The following is a 19,612-nucleotide window of genomic DNA, read 5'->3' as shown; positions in this document are numbered from 1 at the left end:
CTGGGAAAAGATTTCTCAAAAGATGAATACTTGATGGTGCCTGACATATTCTGAAGGTGTACTCTCCCATTCTGGGGAAAAAAAGAGATGCTTTGAGGCATTGTTAGGAGCTTTAGGATTGCATTCTCCATTGGAATGATTTAGCAATGTCCCTGTGGGGGGATCCACCGTGTCCAGGGAATGCGTCTGCTCTTCCGCTTTTTTTAGGGGGGCCAAATTTTGGAAAAGCCTCTTTTGAAAAAGCTATCGGAAAAAAGTACACAAATTTCTGAGCGCAATTTGCATGCTTTTTTCTGATCATTGTAGTCTCTTCACTTCTTCATATCTAACTTTATTTATCTGTAAAATGCAACTTGTATACTTCATGGGTGCATGTTGAGGGTTAATTTATTAATGTTTATAGAACACTTGCAGATCTTAGTGAAGGGTGTGCTAGAGCTGCAAAGTATGTTAAGGATGTTAAAACATACTTTGGGAAGGGAAATGTAGCATGGAAGAACTTGGTCAACATTTTGTTTCAATGGTCCAATGCATCATGTTTGATTGTTTTGAGTACAGAATCTTAAAGCTGCCCAAGAAGAAGTGGAAAAAGCCTTTACAATGACAGAAAGGGAGAAAGTTCTGCGAATGGCTGTTGAACAAAAACTCTCTGCAGTTACAAATACAGATTTGAAGGAGCTGGATACTATTGCAGAACTAACAGAAAAAGACAGGTAAGACTTCTATTGGTAATCTTTCTAACAAATGGAAAATGTTAATAGAGAAAAGTGATAAACAGACCAGTCAATATGAAATAGATTTTAAGGGCTTGATTCTACCCTCATGTACATCTGAGATCCACGAGTATCGATACATGTCTTGTAAAATCAGCTGTTGAACAAACGTAGCAATCAGTTTTACAAACTACAGGTTTAATGGGAATACTGAGCCTTAAATTTGGCCTAAAAGTGCAAAAGAGTGGATAAGGGCATGTGACTTAACTGCATGCATGCACTGCTTTAAAGCAGTTTGTGGCCACATTGCTTTTTATCTGTGTGCAAGAATAATATGCTTATTGCACCATTGTTGAAGGGGGGAGGCTATGATTCGTTTGTACCCATTTCTTGCTTTTGTGGTGTTCAGATGCTGTTCAGTCCCATTGACACATCCATTGAGGTTAGTAATTCTAGCAAGAGTAAAAAATATTGTGCAGCAGTTTAGACTGTAAATGCTTTTTAGTTAGTTTTTGGAGAGCTTTGAGTTGACAGAAGATGAAAAGGTGTCTGAATCATGAGTTGATGACCAAGTGGCAATTTGAACTAGGGATGTTAAAATGCGGGTATTTCAATAATCGAGTAATCAATAGAATATTTATCGACTACTTGATTAGTCAATAGGCAGCTTGTCTCAGTTCTGGCTTGTGCCAGGTGCAGGACCAAACCCCACTGCAGCTCTGCAATTGAAAAGGCAGTAAGAGCTGGGCAAGCTGCCCCTTGGTTCCTACTGCATTTTAAATTACAGAGCCACAGCAGGGTTTTGTTCCACACCCAGTGTGAGCCGGATCTGAGCCAGGCTGCCTGCACAGCTGGCAGTAGTCCCTGTGCGTGGGGGAGGTCCCAGCGGGGATTTAGGACCCCCCCCATGCTCAGGGACTGTTGCCACGAAGCAACCTCTACCCATAGCCGAGTCGCCACAGACACTCTGCTTTGTGACAGCAGTCTCTCCCCACGGGGTGCCCAACTTTCCGTGGGACCCGCCCCCGTGCACAGGGACTGCAGCTGCAAAGCAGTCTCTGTCCCCCCTGCCTCTGAGGCAGCCGTGTGAAGGGAGGCGGGCAGCACTGTGGAGACTATGTTGTGGGGAACTGGCTTTTAAGCTGGATCTTCCCCAGCACTGGCTCCTACTCCCTCCCCCCTGCTTCCCCTGATACAGAGGTGGCAAGGGCGGATGAGGGGGGGAATGCAAGTAGTCGATTCGACTTTCTGTTAAACATAGGCTTATTGGGTCGTCGATTACTCCTTTACATCCCTAATTTGAACTTAGGGGGTGGGGGGGAGAGTTCTGTGCATTTTTCCCCTTTGGAATTAAAACTTCAGAGGTTCTATGAATATCTGTTACAAAAGTGTATATTTAGTCAGCAAAAGTTTAATTGTCAGTGAGAATCTAGAGTGGAACTCTTAAATTCTTATCTTCGTAGCCTACGGTTTCTTTTACTGTAAAGAATGTTGTCAATGCTGTTCCTCACTCTGATGCTTTGAGTACAGAAGGTGGGGGCCCACAAGAGACCTGAAAAATACCTTGCATGTACACGGTAAAGTAGATCCAAAACTGTCCTGTCCCTAAGTCCAAGAACAAGTCCAATCATTCTTAGGCTTAGCAGGATATTACAGGCAATTTGTAGTGCACTGCAGTCAGATAGCTGCTCCACTGGCAGACTTGACTAGAAAAAAGCAACCACACGCAGTAAAGTGGACTGGGAAGTTTCCGGAAGCTTTTATGCAACTTAAAGCTGCCCTTATATCTGACCCTGTACTAAAGGCCCCAGAGTACAACAAACCTTTTTTTCATCACCACGGATGTGTCAGTTTTTTTCTTCTCTGTCACCTCAAGCCATTTGGCTCAGATTTTCCCTGCCTCTGTTATGGTTTTGGGTTTCCCAACTAGGATGTATCTTTGGATCTGTTCAGGAATGCCCCCTAGGAACTATTTCATTTTCATCAGGAGAGATAGCTCTTCCATAGTCTTAGCATTTGCTCCTGATATGCATGTGTCCCAGTTTTTGTTCATCTGGTAGACATGTTGGGGCAATGCCATATCTGGTTTCCACATTAGGGCTCTGAAACAGTGACGAGCATTTTTGGGAGTGAACCCTATCCTAATTTTGGCCCCTTGTTAAAAAAATTCATAATTATTCATGTCTCCCCTTATTTCAACTGCCACTTCTGCTAAGGGTCCACTGAGTTGTAGTCTCAGCTCCATCATGTCTTTGGGGATGTTGTACCCAAGACAGGACCTTTCAAAATTCACTAAGAAGGCCTCTGCATCATCTCCTACCTTGTACACTGGGTATTTCTTGGGTTGAGGAGCATTAGTTGGACCAGGGCAGCTTTTCAGCTTTCTCCAGCTCAAAGCTGCTCTGCTTTTCCCTCTCCTCTACTTCCAAACGCTTCATCTGTAGGAAGAACTCCATCTTGCCCTTAGTTAGAAGTCTGCCTGCCATAAAGACACTCTCCCACCCTGAGGACAGTGGTATCGGAGGGGCATGGCTGCCACCCTCTGCTTCTGCCCCCTAGCCTCACAGAGACAGTCTCCTGTCTCTCCCTCCCCCCTCCTTGTTGTATGAGTCTTGCCCGGAGATGGACATCTCACCCTGATCTGAAGCTATTTTTGTCTTGGCGTATTGCTTAAGTTGGTTGGTCCAGGGGTACTCTGCTGGACCGCAAATGCATCTACTGGGCTGCTTCTCTGCCCTACTCTAGCTTAGCTATCCAGTTGCCCTGAAAGCTAGGGGAAAAAAACCTGTTTGGTTTGAACTCTTTGACTGTGCAGGTTTAATTTTCTGTGTGCCCTTTTCCCCCACAGACAGCAAATGGAAAAAAGGGTTATTTTAAAATCCCGAGGTTTGTGTTCCTGGTTCAGAATGATCCCACCTGCACTGCCACCATGTCAAGGCTGCTCCAGGCTCTGGCTTTCAAATGCAGAAGGTGGGAGCCTTCAACAGACCTTAAAAATACCTTGTCTCTATAGGCTTCTGCTTAAAAGCTCTCCTAGGTCACAGATTCCCTGACCTTCAGAGGTAGCAGCCACCACTAAGTGGGGGGGGGGGGGAGCCCTTTCTTGAACCCAGGAAGAAATCACTTGAGAACTTCTTCCAAGTTCTTGAAAAAACAAACAATAATCACTGATAGCTGACCTCTCAGACTTAGGCATGCATACGCAGACCTCCTTTTACCTTTCATGACACAAGAATCAAATCATAGCCTTAAAAAAGATTATTTTATTAACTAAACAAAAAGATCTAAAGCATACTTGGTTGCTAGGTGTTTTAAAGCAACTGAGAAAAAAGCCAATTAAAACACACATTTCATCCCTGGGATTCAGCTTAGAGTGTATGGGGGCATGGCACATGGATTTAGCACAGACATTTAACCAAACAACAAAACAAAGAAAATAACCTGTTCGCATGTAAATAGACATTGCCTGTTTACTCACACATCTGTGCTTCAAGGTCCAGTCCATTTTCATGTCTAGTATTCTTTGTAGGCATGGTAATCCTGCCTGGTTCAATTCATCTTGTTCCAATATCTCCTGGCTTAAATTCTCTCTCACAAAAAAGCAAGCAATGTTCCTTTCAATTTAAATCTCAATACCTTCTCCCATTGGTTCTACTGGCTCCCTGCCAACATCTCCTAGCTACCTGAGTTTAACCGTTTAGTCACCGAATGCTAGGATGCCCAGAAAAGGACAGCACTCCTCCTATCCATCTCATTTAACTGGTTGGTTAATTAAACATAATTTTACATCCCTAGAACTAATGGAGAAAATTGACTGTAAGGACTGAAATATTCACTGTGCATGAGTTTGGCTGTGTAAGAGTTATTGTAGGACAGGGGCAGGCAAAATATGGCCTGTGGTTCACATTTGGCCTTTCAAACCTTTGGATCCCGCCTAGTGGGACTGTCAGGTCCCCACACACTGCTCAAAGCAGCCTGCTGCTCTGCTACTGTGTGCGTCTCTGTGTGGCATGTGCCCCTTAAGGCATGTCCCTGCCTCCAGAACCACCCTGCCAATAGGAACTGCAAGGGCAGTGCTTGTGGGCATATGCAGTACATTGAGACCCAATGCCCTACTCCCCAGAAGGGCTGGACCATGCAAGTAGGGATGTGAAAGTTTAACTGGTTAAATGGTAAGTCTCACTGGGTGAGGCCTATTGGTTAAGGTTAACTGGTGGAGGCTGGAGCTGCTCCAGCCCACGCAGAGGGCCCACTGGAGGCAAGGTCTGCTTCAGCATCCAAGCTGGAACAGCCTCTATCTATAGTGGGCCGACACCCTGGAGGCAGGGGCTGCTCCTCCTGGGATCCTAGGATGGGGGGACTGCAGGGATGGGCTGCTGTGGCTGGGCTAGAGCAGCCCCTGCCTGCAGCAGTGGGTGGGGTGAACTACTCCAGCCCAGCGGCGGGCGGGAGTCCTCTCCAGCCTGGCTGGAGCAGCTTCCCTTGCCTCCTCTTTAATCGGTTAACTGCTTAAACATCACATTTAACCGGTTAACCAATGAAACCGGACTTTACATCCCTAGTTCAGAGAGCACATGACTCTTACAGCTGGCTGCTTTGAGCAACATGCAAGGGCACAGAAGGCAGGAGCCTCCCAGCCAGAGCCTTCACCTGGCACCCCACCCCCTCCTCAAATCAAAACCTTCTCCTGCACCTAACCTCCCTCTCAGAACCCCCACACACTTGCCCCTCCTGCACCGCAGTACTAGGGATGTTAGATATAGTTTTAGTAATTGTGTAGCCACAACAATTTTTAGCAGTCACACAGTTGCTAAAATGCTCCTCCCCTGTATCAGAGGCAGCAGCGCAGTGGCAGGCAGAGCTAGTTTAAAAATCAGCTCCCAGTGCAGACCAACTCCTGCCTGCCACGGGGAACACATGAACTCCCCATGGACCAGAGGCTGCTCCAGCATCCCACCAGAGCAGCCTCTGTCTACGGCAAGCCCAGGCTTGCTGTGGACAGAGGCTGCTTCACAGCAGCAGCCCCTGTCTGTGGGGGGCCTGAGCTCCTTGTGGACAGAGGGTGCTTAGCTTTCCGCCTGCTCCCCGACGTGTGAGGATGGGGGTGGGGGTGGGGTGGGGCAGGCGATGCCACAGAATTGGTCCTCATGAGGAGTCCACTATGTGGAAGGCAGCAAGGGGGAAGCAGGTGGCTCCACAGAGCCAGCATGTACAGAGAGATGTCTTAAAAGTTGAGTCCCCACGGGTATCATCTCCCGCCTACCCCTGCACACGCCCCACTGCCTCTCATAAAGAGGCAGCAGTGCAGTGGAGGGAGGGTAGACAGCTCCACAGGAGCCAGTACATGCAGGAAGCTGGCTTGAAAGTTGGCTTCCTGCATCTCCCCCCTCTTATTCTCATAGAGAGGCAGCTGCGCAGGATCTGGTGCTCATGGGGAACCAACTTTTAAGCTGGCTCCACCCAAGTGCCAGGTCCTGCCTGTCCCCCCTCCCCTCATGCTGCTTGCCTCTGCAGGAACCAGCACATGGAGGATCACCAGCGTCACCCCTCCCCCCCAATTAAGACACAGCAAGGGGTGTGTATGCATGTAGTTGTTTGAATTAACCAATAAACCCAGGCTTATCGTTTATTCATTTAAACAACTGAAACACTAACTTCCCTACCCAGAGTTCCCTCCTGTACCCAAATTCCAACCCGGACTTTACTCCTCCAGCATTAATATCATGGAAAAGTGTGGTCCCTGACCGAATTCTTGGAGTGGCCCCCTATAGAAAATTATTGCCCACCCCTGCTCTAGGAACTTGAGGCTTGAATTACAAGCACAACCATATATATGAAGATACATTTCAAATTGTTATACTACCAAATTTGCTACATGGCACTGGATCTTCAGCTTTTAAATTCTGCAGACCACTTCATTAGAAAGTGCATCTGTTGGACTTTCTTGTATGCCCAGTCCCTCTACTATTTGATCAAAATACTTGTTCTGTAGATTATCAGGAAGGACTCTGTGGACTTGTGGTCCATGGATAATGGTTTGGGAACTACTGACGTGGTAGAATATCCTCCACTTGTGGTGGTGTTTTTTTAATGAGTAGAAACAGTTTAGGTTCAGTACAAGCACTTACATATGGAAGAGATTGTAACTGGCTTTTGACATCCTATTCTACGCAAAGACACGAGTGTTTCCTTCCAGTTATATTTTTAATATATACCTGTTCTACTGTTCATTACTTTGCGTATATGGGTAAAATGGAAATTGGTAGGAAATGGTCTGTACTGATGGCTTTTAGATACAGTACTTTCCATGTGGAAAATATTAGGATGAAAGAGTTAAACCTTTTCCCTTTCGTATCAGTTTTGAAGAGTATTGTTCAAAAACATTTTTATTAGATAATTTAATTCTGTTAGTTGCTTGCTTTAAATTTTCTGCTTACAGTGGAGGGAAAGAGAAGGCTTGGTATTTTGTGAGTGCTTTCCAAAATATTACTAGCGCTCTTTGTTGTATGGGAGGCTGCCCATAAAATCTATTACAATGCTTTGGGAGTTGGTTTTAGATAATGATGCAAAATTAATATTCACATCTTGTAATTTTAGACTTATAGAACAACTGGCTCGGTCTTTGAAAAGTAAAGAAGCTATAATTCAGCACCTTGAAGAGGAAAAGTCTCAAAGTGAAACTTGTGATGGGAACTTACCAGCAGAAAAAATCAGAGAACTTACTGTTGCTTTGAGTAAAAAAGATTGTGAGATAGAGGTGAGGAAACTGACTTGATAACTTTAACATTACAAAGTTCAAATGATTTAGGATTTTAAAGATCTTAAGGATAACTATAACTAAGTGACTTAAGTTAACTTTTTAGTGGCCTTCTCAAATTCCTTTAGTTGGTCACCTCGTAGTTTTGGCAACCAGTATTGAGCACTACATTTCATCCTTCTCATTGTTTGGAGGTTTGGGTTTTCGTTTTTCTTGGTAATTTTATGTTTTCTACACAGTTCTGTAGCTCATAATGTGTCATCTCGTAATCAAAATCCACAAATAATTGGTTAGATTCTCTGAGCATGTTTACAGGCATGCCATTCTTATTAAGGCTTCTCCTTTAATAGAGTGCTCTCCTCGTGTAACACAAAATAACTTATGAAAGTTACTAATCTCTTCAACCTTCAGATTCTACTGAGGGAACAATCTACCAATCACATGTGTATTTTCCTCCCTTATGGAGAAAGTCAAATGCCATCTTGAGGTTGAAAAGTAGAAATGACTCTGAAGGCTAGTTTGATCTCTTCAGGGCTCTTTTCAAACCATGAATGAGGATGGTAAAATCCACATGATGATTAATGGAAGCAGTTAAGCTTCTAAGAAGTTTTATCCTTAGTAGATGTGGGTTTTTCTGCTTAGATAATATCTTGTGTTTTATATTGATTGGAGCATTACTTTTTCTTCCTTTTTGCCTAAATAAAAAAAACAGGAATGCTCTTCTGACTTAAAAGCTCAGAGGAGCTCTAGCTCTTTATACAAAATCATTGAAAGTATTGAAACCTTCAGAAAATCTATGTTGGGTTGATTTGATCAGGAATATAATTTTTGAGATGTATCAAAATTAACATAGTTTTTTTTTAAACCATTTGTGGTAGGTGGGCCAAAATTAGTTCCTTTATTATTAGGTGATCTTGGTTATATTTACCTTAGAAATTGTGTACTTGTCTTGGGGTGTAATAGCGATGAGAGAGTTATGACTACTATTACTGGTCAATAAATAACCTTTACTTTGCTGTCTTTTTAAAAATGTGTCAAAGAATAAGTTGCTGTTGCTCATAAGTCTCTCACTTTTCTGAGGAAAATTACCAAAAGCCCCCAAACCTTCATTTAAAATAGAGGAGTTTTTAGTAAATCTACTTAAGCGTGCTGTCATAGATAACAAAAATGCATTTTTAAAGGGGCAGTTAACTTGTCAAACAGAGTTGTCATATGTCATTAAGGAACATGGCTTTCTTTACCTTTCTATAGTGCAATTCTGTAGAAGGATCTCATTTGGAAGAGTAGTTTTCTATGAGTCTACAATATAATCTTGTCATAATGTTGGAATATTATAACTATACATTTTATAAACTAATTTAGCTTGGCGACTGGTGTCTGCAAGGGGAGAGGTGGGGAAGCGCAGTGAGGGCTATGCAGAAGAACAGGAAGTGGGCATGAGGGAGTACCCCATTTAACAATCAAAATTTTGGCATGGACACAAAGGGCAGTGCCCTACGTACAATCATGAGTCACCAATGTTTGGAGGCGCACTTCTCTTAACAAGGTCCAAAAGAAAATCTATATATGAAATACTGACTGTCTGATTTTTACTGATTAATAATGACTGGGTGACAACTATTGTGTTCTTATAGGCTGTTAAAATGGACCTCAGAAATGAGCGAAATTGTTTTGAAAAAAAAATTCAGGTATGTTTAAAAAAAATTTCTCTTTGACCATTTGTAATGTGTGTTGGGGTGTCTTTTTTGCTATGCTTTAGTAGATGTAAAGAGTTTGTAATTCAAATAGGATTAATAGAGAACCTCTGGCAAATTTATTTTGTTGTATTAGATGACAAAACAAAGGCTCAGACTATTTCCAAACAGCAAGATAGAAAGGGGAATTCTTCAAATACTGAGATAGTATGTTTGTTACTCATGTCCACCCTGGTAGATCAGATTTCCTTCACTGTATTTGTCACAGAACTATAAGGAGACATTTTAGAGTTGGGACAGTATTCTGGTTTGACTAATGAGATATAAGAATTGCATGAGCTAGTGCATTTCATACATACTGTACATTTATGGTGTACTTTGGAGTGAACTTTTTAACAGTATAACCTTAACGTACTCTGTTTAGTCTCTTCAAGAAGAACTACAAGAGAGGGAGAATGAGCTCAGTGTTGAAAAGAAAAATGGTTTGAAAAGGGATAAAACAATTCAAGGTCTAACTCTTGCTTTAAAAACAAAGGAAAAAGAGGTATGTTGAATGTATGTTTCTGGTAATAAATATATAAATAATTTAGGAACTGATCCATCTTATGTTGCTATCTTTCAGTTAATTTGAGAAGGCCTTGGAGCAGGCTGGTAGTGTGAATCCCAACAGTTCTGTGAAAGAGACAGTATGTCATAGTTGCTGCTTAAAATCAGAGTATGATGACTAGAGTTTTGTTGTTTGGACCATGGGGAAAAAAGATATGTGGCTGAGCTGATACACTTGCTCTTAAGGATGGGAAGAGCGTAGGGATGTAAAATCCTGTTTTAATTATTAACAAGCATATTGTTTAATCAGTTAACTGATTAAAGGAGGGCTCCCTGTGAGGCTGGAGCAGCACCCTGCCCACAGCAAGTGGGGTGCTGCACCAACCTCACTGGTTAACCTTAATTGCCTTAATAGCCTTCACATCCCTAGAAGAGAGAGCTTCTGAACGAAATCTCAGTGAAGCAATTTTAGAACAGCCAGAAAGGCACAAGCTAGAATACCTTGTGTGGTGAGAATGAGCTTAATGACAAAAGCCTGGCTAGTAGGGGCCACCTTCAGATGAAGGTCAGATGTTTGTGGAACAGTGTGGACATACAAGTTACTGAACTTGTATAGGTATCGGACTGCTTTTTTGCATATAAAGTAGAGGTGGGCATTTTCAATGATTTATAATGTATTTTTTGTTTGTCCTTCAGTGAATAAGTAAACAAGTTGATAATTTATTATTCAACTGTGCCCACTCAGAAAATAACTTTATTTTGATGCTGTTACTTTTGATGTTTGTGCTCATGCATCCACGAGTATTTCTTTTGTGTAAAGAATGAAGAACTTAATTCTGAAATTGAAAACCTAAATGTTTCATTGGTGAAGTCAAGAGAGGCCACTCACAAAGCTCAGATCCAGAAATTCAAGGTAAGAGACAAACAATTTCAACTGCCTTTCAGTATTTTCATGCAGAAGATGCAGGGAGTGCAGAAATGAAAACTAATTTAAAATGTTTAATTGTTCTTATTGTTAAGCAAATTGCCTAAAGTATTTCAGTTTAAATTATGGAACACTGAAAGTACAACTATCTGACTACTATATTTGTTCCTCGATTTTTTTCTTATTAGCAACTGTGAGAATGAATAATTAAAGAGAGTAACCTTAAATGTAAAATAAGAATACATTTTCATAAATTTCCAGTAAGCTTTCTTAGTACAGGAAGAAGACAATCACTGGCTTTGGTAAACTCCAGTGCTCAGTTGAAATATGTAATTTTGTAAGTGAGTGAAAATTTATTCCAAATGTTGACACTAATCTGGACTATGCCAGTGAAGATAGCATTTGAGTGGTTTCTTTCTTTCCTCTCAACTAGTGGTGCTGGATAACTTCTCATCCACCACAAAAGTCTGTCTTGATGGTTTATGAAAAGTTCTTTTGTTCTTTCTACTCACATGTAAGAGAGTACTGGGGAAGCTAGTGAAACATTTTGGGCTGCATTGCCATAAGTTTGGTGATGACACACAGCTGTCTCCTTTTTATTGGTAGACTAGGAGTGGGTGTGTAAGATTTGGTGTTTTTGTTTAATTTTGTTTTTTGTAATAGGTGTGAATTTTTTCAGATCAGCAGAAATTAATAACTTTCATGTGTTTAGAGGAGAAATGGACTGTATAGTAGTTAGTGCAATATATAAAAGCCTCATTTTATAAAACAGGAAGCCTTTGGTAAAGTGAGTATTTGACTTCAAAATAGTTCACAAAATCAAAAATCACATTTTACCTTTTTTGTTTGTGCATTGGTCTTAAATCCCAAAACTAATAAAACTCAAATTCCCAAAGTGAGTAATTAAAATAGCCCTGATTAAAAACAAAATTATGTTCCATCATGAAGTTTACTTCACTTGTTGATCTCTGTGGAAAGAGTCACAGGAGTGTTATGCATGCTAATGTGTGTGCATCAAAGCTACTGAGGTACAGCTACACAGCAAAGGCAAACCTACAGCTGGCTCATGCCAGTTGATTTTAGCACATGGGACTCAGGCTGCAGAGCTGTTTCATTACTGTGTAGACTTGCATGCTTATGCTGGAATCTGGGCTTTGGGACCCTCCAACACCATAGGGTCCTAGAACCTGGCCACCCTACCAAACCTAGAAGTCTACACAGCAATGAAACAGCTCTTCAACCCGAATCTCATGTTCCTGAGTCAAAAAGCAGAGACTAGCCTCTGGTTTTTCTTTGCTTTGTAGATATATCCTGAATAGCCTGAATCTTCATGATTGCTGGCATTTTTGCTTTTAATTGAATTTAAGTTGTTGCAATCTAATCAACTTAGAAATTAGTATTGCTTTATAAACTGATCTCAGACATGGAAAAAAAAGGTTACTATAAGAAAGCGACACACACAAATTGGTGCAAATATAAACTGTTCTCCCCAGATGTATTTCAAAGAACTTTTGGCCTCTGCGTATGGCATGCATGTTGGAACACTTACAGTCTTATACCCGTAGAGTTCTATTTAGTGAAATACAGTTGGTCCATCCTATCTTTTATAACTTTTTGGTCTTGGAAAAGGTTAGTTTTTATAAAGTTGGAAACTAAACTCTCCTGGCTGCAGAACCACCATAGGATGGTGAGTGACAGAGCAAATATTTCCCATTATTATCCTGCCAGTTAGCTTCAACACTGGGCTGCAGGGACCCCTGCTTTGGATCAGTGAGGGAAATCAAGCTGCATGATTTCTGCTGTGACAGTCAACAAGGCAGCCAACTACAATGGTGTATATGATCTGAAGTGAACAGTGATTGCCTTCCAGTTCATATTCACAACATGGTTATGACTAGGTCTCAGACTGCATGTGAAAATTTTTATATACTGTTATTTCCAAAAGCCCCAGATGATTCTTATTTTCACTCTAGACTCCTTTGCAGTTCAACTTTTATTGTCTAAACCAAAGTTACCAAACTGCTTTTTATCCCAACTTTTATCTCATTTTAAGGCCTTTATTAAAATTATCCTAATTACCCAAAATAATGTTCCTATGCTGTTTGGATAATTGATATTGCACTAAATTTTGAAAGCAGAATGAAATTATTCAAGGAAGAGAGGGGAAGAAAAACAGGAGCGTGGACTTCCAAGCTTCATACCGTATATATACTGCCTATAAATCCTGCTTTCTCTTCTAGGGTGCTGAGGATTATCAAGCTCTCTTGATGGAAAAAGAAACCCTTCTAGCAGAGCTGCGTTCAGAAAACCTTACAAAAGATACAGAGAACCGGAAACTACAAAGGAGGATTAAAAGGACTGATCAAGAACTAAATGATTTGAATTTAGAGAAGGAGAAAATGGAGAGGGAACTGGATGAAGCACAACTACAGAACAGTAGAGGCGACAAAACCATTAATGTTATTATCACATTTTTCTCTCTTATTTAAAGTTCTAAAATAGTGGATGAAGTGTAATTTAGTATGTCTTTTTTTCTAATTATTCATTTCTGCAATCAAAATTTCATTTAATCTTTTTGTAAGTTAAATGCAAGTGTCCAAAGTCAGTCTTCAAAAGGACATGGCTGAGAAGATGAAGTCTGTCTTTAAGTTCTGACTGGGGCATGTTCTTTGGATCTGATTTTTATTTATTCATTTTAATTAAAATCTCTCACATTGAGCCCTATATCAGTAAATAAGTGGTAAATCAAAGTTAATTTGTTAGCTGGTCTCGATCTTCCTGGAGGTAGAATCTCTAACTTCTAATTTTTGATAATCCTATTGTATCTGTGAGGCTATATATTTTGTAAATATCTTATTACACTACTCTTATATTCTTCTCAGCATTGATATAGTATGTTAGCAAAGTATTTAAGGATTACAACCTTGAGCTGCATTCTTGCTTGCTATCACCATGACATCTTGTTCTCTGTAAATTCTGTATATTTTAATTTCTGTTTTCTTTGTAAAAAACCTTTATGAAAAACGGTTTGGATTGGCTGCACTCAATCCAAAACAATCTTTAAGTGCTGTGTCTGTTAATTTCTCTGCAGCTCCCTACTTTGGGACCTTTCAATTTGTTTTCTTGTCTAGACTAGCACACTCCATTTCAGCAAGCAACGCTCCTGCAGCAATGTGAAAGAGTAGGTTTCCCTCTTTTTCCTTATTTTGAGTAAAGTTGTGCTTCATGCTGAATGCCTATCTTAAAGCACAACTTTGTGCACTGAAGTGTCTTTTCATATGGATTTGAATTTGTCTCATCTGCTATAATGGCTGGTTCTTTTGTTCTGGGAGCAGCATAAACAAAGGGAATGAGCTTTCTTGATTGGGAATGGTCAACTAATAAAATCTCTATTGATGCATTTAAGCCAAGGCCTGACTGTGAGCCACGCTGAAATGCACAAGAGAGAGAATTAGCTTACATCTGTAGAGGAAAAGAGATAGCATAGACTGAACTGTGTTTATTATTAAAGAATGCATAGGTACAGGCTAGTTATATGAAGGTGTCAGCGAGATTATGCTCTGTTATAATAGCTTCTGCCACTGGTAAATGCTCTCTGTAAGCATTGTGTGCCAATGAAAGACTTTTCAGTATTCCAGTGATGTGAAATTTGTGGTAGATGTCTTGTAATATTACCTGAATCCAGTAGAGGGGTCTCTTTCCCTGTAAACATCTAAATCCAGTAGAGGGGTCTCTTTCTCTGTAAACATATTTCTTTTTCCTCTACAAGATCAGTGTATTTTAGTTATAGCTTTGTTTGCTCTCAAATGTGGTTCACTTGCCATCACAGAATCTTTGTCCCTTGAAATTTCTTCTGTGTATTGAGATTAGAAAAAAAGAGAATGGATGGTTCCTGTCATTACAACAGCCATAAAAAGCATATTTTATTGATTTAAAGTACTTTATCTTCAACTGTCTTCGCTATACAGAATCTCCATTTTCTCTTAAGGGAGCTAGAATATAAATGTGTACAGGAAAGACAGGTTTGAGGTTACGTCCCTTGGAGAAGTCTGTTTGATTCAATTATGGCCAAGTTTTTCACATAGGTGATTAAGTTCCTTGGGGAAAAGTATCCCTACCAAAAGATGAGCAGCCCTACAAATTACATTCCTGAGCTACTCCTACTGTTATGTACTTTCAGCTCAAAAACAAAAGCCAAGATTGTGCAAGTATATTTTGTGTATAATATTGCCTGTGAATTGTGGCTTGCTGAGTAGTAGTTATGTGGGAGTAAAATGTGTGACATAATGCCTCGCTCTTCAAGATACAGAAAATCGCTCTAGTGATCAGATGCAAGCATTTTGTGCGAGCAGCCTTAAATAAAGCTGTTCTATTAATTTCACATGGACTGTTGTACTATTAAGTTGACTTCTATAGGACAGGTTGATTTTTTTTTTGTTAGTATCCCCATTTAGGATGTTACAGACTAGTTGACTATCTGATAAGCATTTCTCTGAAAGAGAGGCAGCGAAAGGGGTAATTTAAAGTGGCAGCACCCCACAGCTGAGCTGGAGATCAGCTGTGCGCCGCTGACGTTTTGAAACCCCAAGCTGGCATTTCAACAGGGCAGCCGCTGCACAGCTGAGCCTCTGCCCCTTTAAAATGCCAAAGCGCTGTGGAGCCTGGGGTCAGCTGGGGACTGTTCTGTGATCCGAGCGGCATTTTCCTAGAACCCAGGGTCAACTGGGGTGTCTCCAGCTGATCCCAGGTTCTGCTGAAATGCCACCCTGAACCGGGGTCAGCTGGGGAGTTCCCTGCTGACCCCGGACTCTGTGGCTTTGAAATGCACAAGAGCCCCTACTGGGGACTCTTGTACATTTCAAAGCAGGCATCCGCGTGCAGCCCAGAATCAGCGGGACTTCTCGCTGGCCCTGGATTGTATGCTGAGTCCACATTCCTCCTTTGTAATGTACAAGAAATTCCACTGACTCCTTGACTAGTCAATTAACCGCATTTTAACATCCCTAATCCCCATCCAAATTTATAGTTAGATGCCATTTAATCTCTTTCCTGGTTTTGTTTTGAACATTTTTAATGACTTTTCACACAGAAGAATCCTAATGATATAGTTCTACGAATAACAATATCAAAAGAAGCTAGTGGGATTCTATGTAAAAGAGAAGCCCATGACAAGTGCCTTCATCCAAGTTTGACCATTCTGTATTGGCAAGGTGAAAAGAAATGCTTTGGCAGACTCTGGGGTAGGCTTGTGCATTGGGAAAAGTGGGGGGAAAAATCAGTTAAGTTTAGTATGTGAAAGACTCTTGTGATCTGTTCATTCAAATTATCAACATGAATCAGTAAGATATTCCTCATAAGTAGGAATAGGGACTCATCAAAATGGTTACTGTATCCTACTTGCACCTCTTTGTTCACTGAATTTTTAGCTAATTAAAAACAAAACAGTAATATAAAACAACAGAAGATTACACCAGTCTGGTCCTATACATTAGCTGGCACTTAATTATCTGTTGTTTGTCTTTAAGAGGGAGCTGTCTTAAGACAAAGCTATATCTCAGCATTCCGTTCTGCATAGTTTGGTTGCTAAAACAACCAACTATTGAGATATAGATTGTTAAACAAAGTGCTTCTTATAGCATGATCAGGAATAAAGATCAACAGTTTGTAAATATGTACATCTATTGTCTGTGTGTGTACACAACATGGTCTTAATATTAGGTGCTTCAGGGGGTAGCCGAGTTAGTCTGTTAGGGTACGTCTGCACTAGCCCCCTAGTTTGAACTAGGGAGGCTAATGAGGGAGACTGAAATTGCTAATGAAGCGCAGGATTTAAATATCCTGCGCTTGATTAGCATAATCCCGGCTGGTCGTCATTTTGAAAACTGACTAGCCCGAAGCAACTGCCCGCATCTACACGCGGCAGAGAAGCGGGATTCCGAGATAAACCCTTTAGTTCGAATTATTCCACGAGGAGTAACAGTTAATTCGAACTGAGGGGTTTATCTCGGAATAACGCTTCTCTGCCGCGTGTAGATGCGGGCAGTTACTTCGGGCTAGTCAGTTTCCAAAATGGCGACCAGCTGGGATTATGCTAATCAAATGCGAGATATTTAAATCCCGAGCTTCATTAGCAATTTCGGTCGCCCTCATTAGCCTCCCTAGTTCGAACTAGGGGGCTAGTGTAGACAAACCGTTGCAGAAAAAAACAGCAAGCAAATGGTCTGGTAGCACTTTATAGACTTAACAAAACATGTAGATGGTGGTATGAGCTTTCGTGGGCACAGCCCACTTCTTCAGATGACTGGAGTTAACTCTGGTCATGTGAAGAAGTGGGCTGTGCCTACGAAAGCTCATGATACCATCTACATGTTTTGTTAGTCTATAAAGTGCTACCAGACCATTTGCTTGCTGTTTTTTTAATATTAGGTAAAACTCAAAATCCAAGAATTGGTTCCAGCCCTGAATGTGAAATATCTTAAATAGCTGTTCTCTCCAGGCCTAAATACAGGCAATTAAGGTATATTTCTCAGTTGTATTCATATTTGATCAGTTGGTTGAGAAGTGTACAGTAACTCATTAGTCAGTATTTACCACCTGCTCGTCTCTTGAAATTAAACTGAAGGAGAGAGTTGGAAGCTTCAAGCCTTAATTATTCACCAACAGGTTTTCCAACCAATGAAGAGGGGAAGTACTTATTCCTGTTCCTCCAACATTAGTTAGTGTTTCAAATTCATTTTTTCTAAGTTCAGCTATCATTAATCATAGGAAAAAATCCTTTGAGACAAAGGTTACCAGAAAGCATTTTAAAGGACTGTAGCTACCATATATTATCCTTGTAACTCAATGTATGGAAACTAATAGACTTTCTTTTATTCTAGCCACTTCAAGTGGTCAGTGAATTCAAGCAAACTGGTATAGTGATGGATAGTTTGTTATAGAATCCTAGCCTATGCAAAGAAAATAATTTTCTGTTCAGGCCAGGGCTTAGCCTAGCAGGATTTGGAAATATCATGAGCTGTGCTACTATGGCTACCTATGGAGATGGACACAAGAAATCCTTTACATTCTCTGTTTAGGAACCAATATACATTGTTCATTCAAAAAATTCCCCCCCCTTTAAACATAGTTTTAATTAAGGGAGGAAACTACTGCTTTTTACATCCTCTAAGAAGGATGTAAAAAACAACCTCTTTTCTATTCATGCCTACTAACAACTTCTCTCCTTAAAGCTGTCTCTGACTTCTCTTTATCAAAGCTAATAAATTCTAGGCTCTATTGGAGTTTGAGGAGTGCATTAGGTTACAAGTGTTTAATTTTCAAGTGATAGCCACTTATAGTGAAAATGTATTTTCTTAGTCCCAAATGTAGTAGGGAAATGGAAAAATAACTATCAGAACTATGGAATGCATCTCTAAAATAATAGCTCTCCAGTGCGACCTCAAATGCTAATTTACATCTTGCATGTCCCAAATGAGGAAATCCATATCTTGGAGCCAAAGGCAACTACATCCACAAGATTTCATATTTATTTCAAAAAGCTCATTCTATCCCTATGCTGGAAGTTGTATCAATGACCAGAAACTTGCTGAAAAATAGCATTTGAGGACTAGTGTATGTATGAGAACATTGCCGGTAGTGCCTTCAGCAAATACAAAGTTTGAGCCTGATCCTGCAATCCTCACTTAGGGTGCATCAACACAGCACCCTTATCTCAAAATACACACTAATTGCATAGTTAATTTTGAGGTAATTTTGAAATAAGTCACTATTCCGAAATGTCCCTGACCCCTCATGCAATGAGGGGCTTGCAATTTCAATATAAGGGGCTTGCATTTAAGACGCGGAATAGCTATCCCGAATTAGCTCTGCAGTGAGATGTAGCCTTAGATAGTCCCTCCTCTAAGCAACTAATCCCCCTGATCTGAGCTGTACTCCTTGCATTTGTTAATTTGGAGTTTTGGGACCTGATCTTGCTTAGTCTTTCCAACTTAGATCATAGGATCTTATTTTGAGAAATTAAAGTAGCTGTTAGTGATTTTTTTTAAGTGAGTGCCAAGTGCCAATGTGAAGCTCAAGAAAGTAAAGCAAAAGGTAGTGTAAATAATTGGTATTTAATATACAAAATACATAAAATGTAAAACACCAAAGCAGGTAAAATAGTAAGGGTCTGATGTGAACTTGCATAAATTAAGGTAATTAAGTCAAGGAAAAATCACACAACTCTTAATAAACATAACATTAAAGTATCACCTCTGTTATTTCTCTAAACTTAGATAAATAGGTAGTACTTGTGATGTTAGAGCATGTGCTGTTTATTTAGAGCATGTATTTAAAGTAATGCAATCTAGTGCATATTTAAAAATTAATTTTAAGCAATTTTTGACAACTGCTCTTTTGTTGGCAGGTATCTTCTTGCATGCTGTTATGTAGTCCTTGTACTGAGCATTTTAGCTCTCTCCTGTAAAATAAGAGTTGTCAAACAAAATCCATATAGGCACAAGCTGCTCCTCTTCCCTTCTTAGTCTTGACATTTCTAGCAAAATCACTATAAACAGATAATTTTATTTGGAAGTAATTAATGACTGATCAGGGAAGTAGGATGAGGGTAAGAGAAAGACTATAGCCAGGTCTACACTGAGGGAGAAATTTGACTTAAGATATGCAATTTCAGGTACAAGAATGGCGTAGCTTGGAGTCGACCCACCATAAGTTGAATTTCTGCAGTGTCCCCATTGTGGGAGGTCGACAGCAGAAACTCTCCCTTACTCCTTGCAACCCCATGGAGTACTGAGGTCAAGGGGGGTACTGTCAGTGGTTGATTTAGCAGGTCCTTACTAGACCTGCTAAAATGAATCCCAGAAGGTCGATCTCCGGGTCAATATAGACAAGGCCTATTAGAAACCAAATGGCCATTATGTTTTGTTCCCTTGTCTTATGCCACCTCTTTCCTCCATCCTGTGACTGAAATCTGTTTAGT

General features: G+C 40.5%; 1 protein-coding gene across 5 annotated transcripts in view; it reads left to right on the top strand.

Moving 5' to 3' along the window:
- CDK5RAP2 (CDK5 regulatory subunit associated protein 2) overlaps positions 1 to 19,612 on the top strand; it is a 176,797-nt gene that overhangs the window by 32,845 nt on the left and 124,340 nt on the right. For all 5 annotated transcript variants that reach the window (XM_089772988.1, XM_089772987.1, XM_006129080.5 and 2 more), the window contains 6 exons: positions 559 to 713; positions 7,311 to 7,470; positions 9,105 to 9,158; positions 9,589 to 9,708; positions 10,531 to 10,623; positions 12,876 to 13,094. In XM_089772988.1, the coding sequence (XP_089629114.1) occupies positions 559 to 713; positions 7,311 to 7,470; positions 9,105 to 9,158; positions 9,589 to 9,708; positions 10,531 to 10,623; positions 12,876 to 13,094 (801 nt within the window). The remainder of the gene's footprint in view (positions 1 to 558; positions 714 to 7,310; positions 7,471 to 9,104; positions 9,159 to 9,588; positions 9,709 to 10,530; positions 10,624 to 12,875; positions 13,095 to 19,612) is intronic.

This window comes from Pelodiscus sinensis, chromosome 23, assembly GCF_052426305.1.
Source record: "Pelodiscus sinensis isolate ZL-2025 chromosome 23, ASM5242630v1, whole genome shotgun sequence".
Lineage (NCBI taxonomy): Eukaryota > Metazoa > Chordata > Testudines > Trionychidae > Pelodiscus > Pelodiscus sinensis.
The sequence above is the reverse complement of the archived record's forward strand: the minus strand, read 5'-3'. Positions and strand labels throughout refer to the sequence as shown.